Below are 10697 nucleotides of genomic sequence, written 5' to 3'. Positions count from 1 at the left end.
CTAGTTATGTCAAGGTTTTTGCTTTATAATAAATGCATATAGTTGGGCATATGAACCACACCTTGTCCACTTCAAGCTCTCCCCACACCTTTACCGTTTCACATTGCATAGTTATTGTGGCTCTCTAAACTTTGAATTGTCTTTGTGAGAAAGCTTTGATATATGTAGATAATTTTTATTGATTGCATTGTGTTTGGTGGGTAGAATAAATGCTTGTTAGGTGTTGATTAGGAATGTCTACATCATACTTATTGTTCAATGCTTAGTGTTATGGTCTTTGAGTTCAATGTTTGGTTGTGTTATGTTAGGTAAAAATGTTTACTTTGACATTGATTGCTAATAACAACAACCACCAAAATGTTTCTCTTTGCTCTAACATTGATCTCACCTTATATAGTTAAGCATTCCTCCTTCAAAGTACAAACAGTTTACTCTAAACCATTCAACAATCTCTTTCATTCTCATTTAAAAGTACACGATTCCATGAACCCATATACCCACTCTCCTGGCTTCATGGACCTATTAAATAGTCAAGGAGAAACCCACGCCAATCCTCATGAAATAGATTCACCAAGTATTGAACTTGGTGAATCACAAGTTCCTGAGTTTAGCACTCAATGCTCTGATGCTACACCACAAGGTCGTAGATCAAGAAATAAATGGGCACCAGCAGATGATGTTCAGCTCATTGGTGCATGGCTGAACAAGAGCAAGGATCCCATAGTAAGTAATGGTCAAAAAGGTGAAGCTTATTGGAAACGGGTTGCTGATTATTTCAATGCAAGTCCAAAGGTTGCCGGTTTAGAAAAGAGGCTCCAAAGTCATATAAAGCAGAGGTGGGGGAAGATAAATGACATTGTTTGCAAGTTTGTTTAATGCTACGAAGCTGCAACCAAGGAGAGATCAAGTGGACAGAATGAAGATAATGTTATGAAGCTAGCCAACGAAATATACTTCAATGATCACAAGGTAAAGTTGACCCTAGAGCATGCTTGGCGAGAGCTTAGATATGATCAGAAATGGTGTGCAAGTTCATCACAAGGTAAAGGGAATGGAATGGGTAAAAGAAGGAAGGGTATGGACGGTTCTTCAAGCTCCCAATCAGAGAACCATAGAGAGGATGACTCAATGATTCGTCCACCTGGTGTTAAGGCTTCAAAGGCAAAAAACAAGAATATGAAGAAGACAGCCATTGATGATGAAGATAGCAAGTATCTGTTGGAGTTAGATGCGATATTGGAGCTAAAGCAAAAGGATTTGCTTTAAAAGAGAAGATTAGCAATCGTAACCTCCTTGCAATGATACTTGCAAAAACAGAGCCACTAACTGATCATGATATAGCTTTAAAGAACAAGCTAATTGATGACATTTTCTCAAGCTAATTAGTTATTTTTCTATGATGAGTGGTTGTGCTTGAGTTCATCATTGTAATCAGTTTTTTTTTTTTGATGTTTCATGTAATATGTTTATGTATATTGACTTTTTATTGTAATCGGTTTCTTTTTTTGATGATTTAATGTGATATGTTTCTGTTGTTCAAGTTTTAATGTGATGTTTAATCTACTTATGTTCTTGACTTTTTATTGTAATCAGTTTCTGTTGTGTGTATCATATTATGTTTTTGTGCTTTTGATTACCAACCTTTATGTGTTCTAGTGATGTTAAACTGAAAATGGATTGTGTTGTTGTGGCTTGTGACAGATAGAGACAAGTATGCTCGTGACAGGAAGAGACAACTAAACACAGGTTTATGACAAATGTGAAACAAGATCCGCCTGTGACTTGAAGACATAGTGATCGGCTTGGTGAATTGGTCCTCGTGACAACAAGAAACAAGAATGCTTGGTGAGAAGTTGCTCGTGACTTCATGGACCCATTTTTAACCTTGTTTTTTTGCCGACTTCTTTGTAATTGTTGCTCGTGACTGCTTTGTTATTTTTTTAATCAAATAGACTTGTAACACTATATAAGATCGTCATATATTACTTCCACAACTCCCACAACTCTATCTCTTATCTTCATACTACAATTCAAATAAGTTAATACTTCTTCTACTACAACTCCATTGCTCCGTCTCTTTTTCTTTTACCACTCCACAACTCCATATCTTCTTCTTTATTTTGATTTTCGTCATTTTGAAAAAATAAATGGCATATTCTTCTAGTAATAATTTTGAAAATTTTAACACTATGCTTGATGAGAAATTTGATAAAGTGTACGATCAGGCGTTCGATCATATTGTGGCTGCTCATGCTGATCGCCAACAAGCAAGAAAGCCAAGGAAAAAAAGAGTCTATATTGAAAGAGATCATGAAGATGGACACATCCGCTTGTGGACCGATTATTTTAGTGAAGATGCAATATACTCTCCTCCTCTTTTTCGTCGTCGCTTTAGAATGAACAAGGCGCTGTTCATACGTATAACTGATCGACTCTCTAATGAAATTCTATTCTTTCAACGAAGAAGAGATGCTACCGGAAGGTTCGGTCTCTCTGCAATATAGAAGTGTACAGCAGCAATTCGTATGATGGCATATGGTTGTGCAGCTGATGCAGTTGATGAATACCTCCGGCTTTCTGAAACCACTACGATGCAATGCTTGGTCAATTTTGTTGAAGGAGTCATAAATTTATTTGGAGATGAATATCTAAGGAGACCCACACAAGAGGATCTTCAACGTTTACTCGATATTGGAGAGCTACGAGGATTTCCCGGGATGATAGGAAGCACCGATTGTATGCATTAGGAGTGGAAGAATTGCCCGACCGCATGGAAAGGTCAATACACACGTGGATCCGGAAAGCCAACCATCATTTTAGAGGCTGTAGCGTCACACGATCTGTGGATATGGCACACGTTTTTTGGACCTCTAGGTACGTTAAACGTAATCAATGTTCTTGATCGCTTTCCGGTTTTTGATGATATATTACAAGGTCATGCTCCAAAAGTGAATTACATTGTCAACGGCCGCGAGTATCATTTGGCTTACTATCTCAGCGATGGTATTTATTCGAAATGGGCTACTTTTATCCAATCTATTCGGATTCCACAAGATCCGAAGGCATCCTTGTTTGCTACATGTCAAGAAACTGTCCGTAAAGATGTCGAGCGTGCTTTTGGAGTCTTGCAAGCTCGCTTCGCCATAGTCAAAAACCCAGCTCTTGTCCATGATAAGGAAAAAATTGGAAAGATAATGAGAGGGTGTATCATACTTCACAACATCATAGTAGAAGACGAACGAGATGGGTATACACTGTTGGATCCAACAGAATTCGCACAAGTAGAAGCACTCAGAACTTCACATGTGGACTCTACAGTTTCAACTGATACACCTTCAAATGTCAGCAATATGATGACCATGCTCAGCAAGCGGAAGGAAATTCGTAATCAGCAAAAACATCAACAATTGAAGGATGATTTGGTTGAGAATATCTGACAAAAGTTTGCCACAAATCAAGATTACAACTAAACTTTTTTCCCATTTGTAATTTCTACTTCTATTTTCATATGCTTTTGTGTTTTGTATGTTTAAAATTTTATGAAATGCAATAATAAAATCTTCATTGTTTAAACATTTAAACATTATTTTTTTTTTTCAAAACTAAGAACCTCACTTTTAAGAGTTTACCATTGGAGGGGTAAAATTTTAATTAACAAACAAAATGTTCTTAATTTATAAAAGTATACTTTTTAATATTAATAAATTTAAGAACCCCAAAATTAAAAACCTACCAATAAAGATGCTTTAATGTAGTCAATTTTTTTAAAAAGTATTAAAAACAGAGTAGAGTACAACATTTTTTAAGTCACAACAATGTACTCTGAAAATGCAGGAAATGGTTTTCATAAACAAATTAAAGAATTAACCCAAAACATACGACTACTCTGTGAAACAAAATCGAACTTAATAAACTTCAAGTCCCTTATAAAAAGTATATAACCGGGTTAGTTGTCAAAAAATAACAAGAACAACAACCAACCCATATTTTAGATACTTTTAAAGAAGGTCAATTTAAACGATTGGAAAGTTAAGAGCCCAAAATGACAATACACAAAAGAAGATGAACCTCATCTTGGAACTTTTAATAAAAAAGCAAAACCACGGTGAAAAAACTCTGCCCTAGAACCAAATTTTGGGCCCAGGCCTATTAACATAAGGCTTCGACCTATAACCAAATCACTACAAAGACTTTAAATTTGGAAGGCCCCGTTCAAACATGTAAAATTAGACACACTTTTAAAAATTCAATAACTAATACAAAAAACAGTTTACAAATAAGTATATTATAATTACCCAATTTCCCACGGCTCGGTACAAACTTCACAATCAAATTCAAGTACACCTTTAAAACCCACTATACCATTACAGAAATTTGAAACGGCAGCCAGTCGAAAAAACCAGGGGAAACCATCCGTCCAAAAAAACCCTTATTAATGGAGGACTCTTTAAACAAAGGTACACGACATCTATATATACAACAACCGTATACTGTATTCCAAAAGCTATAAACGTAACACAAAAAACCATTAAAAAAACAGCGCAAAAATGGCAAGAAACCATAATCGGGAATACACGTTTTCTTATGAAACAGTTCCCTCTACTCTGCTGAGCGAAATATCAATACTTCTCACAATCAGAAGGCCACAGATGGGAGAACGTCAAACCAAAGTACATATACCTTACCCAAGAAACGCCGACGATTCAACATTAGCATACTTCAGAGGTAACTTACTATACCACCTAGCAACTAATGCAATACCAGTCAATGAGAGTAGAAGAAGAACAACATGGTTCATGCAATTTCTGAATGCAGTTCTACTAACAGAAATTCAAAGCAATATGACTTTAGTTATACACTTCACAGTTACAGATTACAACTTCCAGGCAAACTACATTCTGAACACCGAGATGCTTATTGAAAATCTACAAACATCAAAAAGAACACGAACCAAAGAAGAGGAAAATGAAGTCTGCGTTATTTGCTTGGAAACATTTAGAGGAGAAAATGAAGTCAACACACTGAAATGTAACCATACTTACCACCATCACTGTAATATCTATGTGACAAGAAATTGTCCTATATGTAGGGCAACAGACATATAAGAGAAGTTCTAAATAAACACAATATGGGCAATTGTGATGCTTTTGTCTTATTCGCTTTCTGCAAAAAACCTTCTGTCCATTTGCCATTGTCTTAATAACAACACCCGTTTAAAATCACGTCAAACGATAAAACGGGTTACAAGAAAATCAATCTGGGGACAAAAACTAAACAATAATATTAAACATCAGACCTCCAGAAATATGATTGTTCATGCGTCAAATCTCACATACTTTAAATAACATTGGCTTAACAATGACCTCAAAACAGTAACAATGTTAAACAACCTTTTAAATTTTTTCTAACAAATGACCAATTTATATTTTAAATACAGTAAAGTATAATAACTACAAATTAAAAACCCCAAAATTCAATAACATAAATATTAAGGGAAATAAAAAAGTGAAAAAGACTCCTACATAAAGAACCAACTAACTTTAATAAAAAAAAAACCCAGAATTTACATTACCCCACTAACATAAGCTAACGGAATGAACAAGAAGGCACAACTTTGGGAAATAAATGAATTTAAATAAATTAGAGGAAACAGACATCGAAAATTAAACGGACACACCAACGGAGAACCAACAGACACAAAATATTAAGTAAAACTTAAACACATGTCTACTAATCTTCATAACAATCGGAATATATAATCAGGCAGAAATTACCTAAGTTATCATACACATACATTAGAAATACTTTTGTAGGGGCGGTAAAATATATATTAAAAATGGATTTCAAGAGTACGACCACATGTGTGACATTATATTTTAGAAAACAAACTTCTAATTGTTCTTAAGTTTGAATCGATTTCAAAATTTAAGGCCTACCAATTTAAGAAGAAACACTACTCTCCCAATTTACACTCACCATTATGCCATGAATTAATGATTAAGCAGTAAACAGTAAAACTCATAAAGACGTGAATATTAAAGGATCAATGATAAGGGGAAAAAGGGGGCCAATTGTAAAGAACACATCACAGAAAAACATAACTCCAACTGACGAGCAGCCTATAAATAACTCTACACAAAGTATAAACTAAAAGTCACACACAACTCCGAAAAAAATGTTTCGAAACACATCCTACCCCCTTGAAGAACTACCATACGATGTGCTTGGAGATATTATCTCTCGAGTTGCACAGAGGTCATGGACAAGCGTTAGACATGTCATGCAAGCATTATCACATCTAGCCAAAGCAGCCCAAGATCACCGAGTTTACAAGAATATCAACCTAAGGCCACTAGCAATCAATCCCCAAGCATCACTCACGAAATACCAAGACCTCATGGAAAAAACCATTGCAAGTGGAAATGTGGAGGCACACTACATCAAAGGGATCCATGAGTATTTCCACAAAAACAACACAGAAGAAGAGTTAGCCCACTTGAAAAAGGAAGCAGAAGGTACTTACGAGAACAGTACCTTTATGGAATTATACAGTTGTGCAGGGGTGACACAACATAAGGAAAATTTTGGCTCGACAAATTAGGCTGGAAAGAAAACAAAGCAAAGGATGATCAATGCTGGAAAGATATCAAGAAATCGTTACACAGAATCAATGTCCCAAAACTAGAGTGCTACTACAATACATTGGCAGAAGTCCAACCAACTATCATCTACACCCTCAATGATATGGAGAATAGATGTGCACACTACTACTACTTTAAACAAATGATCAAATTTGTCTTTTTCTGTTAGCTTACGGAAAAACAATAAGGCTCACCAATGTCATCCAAATCTAGATATTTCCAAAGTTCATAATAAAGTTGTTGCTTCCCTGCTTCATAAACATAACCTAACGCCTACATAATAATATAAACAAGAAAAAAAGATACATTAACTCAAAGAATACCAAGAATACAAACGATTGGGAGAAAATAATAAATAAGACCACCAGTTACCATAAAAACAAATCACAACATACAAGATCAACATATTTTGAAGCAAGGTCCAAACAAACCATCTCTAAAACAGGTCTAAAAGTCTTTCGACCAACATGAGATACACGTATGGAAAGAGGTCTTCAGATTCAGAAACACTTATATCATTAAAAATGTCAGCTTCATAAAACAAGCCTCCTTAACAACAAAATGATAAAACAACTCAAACTAAAAACTTAGAAACACGTACAGAGGATCAAGGAAACACAACTAATAATTAAATTAACATTAGTCGACAAAAATTGACGAAACCATCACCAAGCCGGGAAAAAAACTAAGACCTACAGACACCATTAGTTGAACGAAAAGATGCTAATATCCGATTTCCAGATTATCTTCACATTAGACCTAAATTGATTAACTAACTGAACCGGGCAACACAATAATACACCTCACAATATTTTGGGAAAAACCGCGATAGAGGCAAACATTTAATTTAACGACACACAATTCACATCCAATCAAAACCCACACTCTAGGGCCCAAACAAATCAAAATTAAAACAGAAATCGAAAATACAATGTACAAATAAATTCTGAAAAGAAACTAACTAAAAAAACAAAAAAAAAAAACGCCAGATTTGAACACCAACTAACACTTAACTGGAACAAAACCAGCAGGGAAGAGCCAATTACCCGGTACAGATGCAAAGGTCAGAGAGATAAATTATGCATCACTAAAAGGGATGAATGAAGAAGGATAAGCGGGGTGGAGGAAATATTTTCAAAACTCTTACTGTCCTGTAGATCGGACAAACGACGTCTCTGCTATCCATTCACGCGACATCATTTTAAGAAAGGGAAGAAAGCCATTCCGACATCAAGGCCAAACCAATAACAACCTAACGGCCCAACATAATTCTAAGTGTTAAATAAAATAAAGCCCAATATCAGACAGACCAAAAACCAATAAAAAAATCAAAAAAATTGTAAGTAATTGAGATGCCAAAACATTTCTCATCAAAAACAACAAACTCATTACTCCTGACACAAAAGCGTTTTCAAAAAAGGTACTACCACAAGTTAATAAGTTTTAAAAATGATAATAAAAACATTACCTACAACCACATCTAATAAAACCAAAAAACAATGGAATGACAAAATGAGAAAAAATATTAATAAACCAGAACTAACAACTAAAGCAAGAAAACAAACAATAACTATACAAAACTTAACTTCTAATTCTATATTTTATGAATATAAAAAAATAACATCATGATTTAAATAAATTTTACATTTCTAAAAAGACCACATTATACAAATTTGGCAAAAAAAACACCAAAAAAAAACAACAAAAGAACAAAGGATAATATACGAACAACAGAACCAGACGGAAAGAGGGGAAATAACAAACCAAATAACAAACTAACAAAACAACCAAAATAAAAACAACCTCATCAAACTTCAGCATGTAGCGCGGGTCAACTGCTAGTGTATGAGAAAGTAGGAGAAAATTTTGGTTTAAAAAAATAAGAAAAACTTACCTTCCCATTAAAAAATATTTCTCAATTAAACAAAGTTGAAAGCAGTGTTTTGAATAAATTATTTAAATATGAAACGATCTATGCTTATATAAAAGTGGATATTTATAAAATTTAGAATTAATAATTAACTGTATATTTTCCTTAATCTCTTTTTCTATATTTTTTTGTAGAATTAATAACTAAAAATTAAAAATAAGTAAATAATATTATAATTTCAAATTTTATGAAATATATATATAAAATCTCCTTATAATTATTTTTAAAAAAACTTTGTATTTGTTTTTATAAATTCTGTAATTTTTGATAATTATCTTTCTACATTATTTTTTTTTAAAACAAAACATTTTATTTTTGTTGTAATCAAATTTATCCTATTAAATATAAACTTTTACACATGTTAAAATCTGAGATTGATAACTTGACACATGTCAAAATATTGCTAATGACTAACTTTGAAAATCCAACTTTATATAATAAGATATATATATATATATATATAAACACAACTATTTAGTTTACTTTAATTTTCATCAGTGGTTTTTTTTTAGAATCCTTCTAATGGGCCTCCTAATAATAAAGCCTCTATGCTTCTTATTTTACCAGATATACATGAGCCTTTACCCTTCTTAATTATGTGAATGGAGTTCGAGACATAGGTGGCTTTAGTAGGCCTGGTTAAGAAAAACAAGGTGAAATTTAAATCATACTAAATTTTAACTTGTGATATACCGCGGAGCTATATTTTTACCAAAATTATTAAATTTAAAATTGTAACTATTAGTTAATTTTATTTGTTTTATCTGATGTTTAAGATTGTATTTATATGATTGTATTTGATTGTTAATTTTAGGATTTAACCTGTGATATACTGCACGACAACTTCTTTTTATGTAATTATAATTTAATAATTTTAAATATGTATAATATTTCAATATTGTTGGTGTTAACAAAATAATCAAATGATGATTTACTCTTGTTGTAGCACCAAATTAATAATATTTTAAATTTATATTAATATTGACCCAAACCGTCCCGCCATATAACCTCGTCCCTTTAGTATATTAGTCCTATTTCCAATAGTTTTGAACCATTGCCTAAAATTTTTTACTCGATGTAGAACGTTATATATACACTTTTTTAAAAAAATCGATTGAGTAATATATGTCTGTTAAAAAGAAATTCAAATTGTAACATATGCGAAAAAACTTGTATTTTATTATACATATGTTTTATATAATAAAATAATTTTAAAAACAAATAAAATCATATAAGGACGAAAGGAGAGAAAGAAATTGGAAAATGGTAATTGGGACTTATTACAGACTGATTTTAGGAAATTTTATTAAATATGATAAATATTATTTTTTAATTTTGTCAATAAACAATAAATGTCAATGGCATAGGTTTGTAAATAGTTTAGAAATCCGAGATCTTTTTACAAACTGTACTTGCAAAATGTATATATAGATATTTTATGAGATATGAAAAATGTTGATTTTGATATGCAGTTCATTCGTACATGAATTTTGTCAAAAGAAAACATATAGAGTATTTTACAGTTTCGTTTCTAATCTTAAACCATTTTCTGTTTGATTATTCATATACGTTTTAGGTATTTTGGATTTTTTGGATTTGTTTCAAATATTTTTGGGTTTTATAGTATTTTAAAAATGTTTTTGGATATTTCAAATATTTATTTAATATCCAGTTTTTGAATTTTTAAATTTAATTATCTATTCGATTAATACATCAATTTGAATTCAGTTTCGATTCTTTTAGATTTGATATATATTCAAATTGCTTATTTTGCTCAGGACTAATATGCACGTTATAGCTTTGTTACTGTGAGTAGAAAGTAAATAAGGAGCTAAAGAAATAAGTCTAACGACATTTTGACTTCATATGATGTCAGTTGGCCAACTCTATCTCACTCTTTAATTCCTAGACAACCAAATCATAACTTGCAAGAACCCTGAATCCATAAATAATTTAAGTATTCAAAGTAGTCTCTTCATACTCACTCTTTCATTAATAAAAATGCTCTTTCATATAATTTTTTGCTTTCACTTTTAGTATAGTAGACATGTACGATGGTGTGAGATAGCTACTAATACATGCTGTCGCATATTAGAGTGGACAATAAACCTAAAGGTGAGTGATAT

The 10697-nt window shown here is 32.4% G+C and overlaps 2 protein-coding genes across 2 annotated transcripts; both read left to right on the top strand.

Annotated features, from left to right (window-relative positions):
- The first annotated feature begins 513 nt into the window (after positions 1-513).
- On the top strand, positions 514-1266 carry LOC147934415 (glutathione S-transferase T3-like). Its single transcript, XM_087472621.1, has 2 exons — positions 514-799; positions 887-1266. Exons 1-2 carry the CDS (start codon positions 514-516, stop codon positions 1264-1266), a joined length of 666 nt encoding a protein of 221 aa, XP_087328747.1.
- A 4909-nt stretch (positions 1267-6175) lies between these two features.
- LOC147934414 (F-box protein At2g35280-like) lies at positions 6176-6601 on the top strand. Its single transcript, XM_087472620.1, has one exon. The coding sequence runs from the start codon at positions 6176-6178 to the stop codon at positions 6599-6601; it is 426 nt and encodes a 141-aa protein (XP_087328746.1).
- The last annotated feature ends 4096 nt before the right edge of the window (positions 6602-10697 follow it).

This window comes from Camelina sativa, chromosome 11, assembly GCF_030686135.1.
Source record: "Camelina sativa cultivar CO46 ecotype springtype chromosome 11, ASM3068613v1".
NCBI lineage: Eukaryota > Viridiplantae > Streptophyta > Magnoliopsida > Brassicales > Brassicaceae > Camelina > Camelina sativa.
The sequence above is the reverse complement of the archived record's forward strand: the minus strand, read 5'-3'. Positions and strand labels throughout refer to the sequence as shown.

Bases quoted from the DNA above. Each gene is read 5' to 3' on its own strand.
- LOC147934415 (XM_087472621.1), top strand. From the start codon at position 514: ATGGACCTATTAAATAGTCAAGGAGAAACCCACGCCAATCCTCATGAA. The intron at 800-886 runs GTTTAGAAAAGA...AATGCTACGAAG, and splicing joins TGCAAGTCCAAAGGTTGCCG to CTGCAACCAAGGAGAGATCA.
- LOC147934414 (XM_087472620.1), top strand. From the start codon at position 6,176: ATGTTTCGAAACACATCCTACCCCCTTGAAGAACTACCATACGATGTG.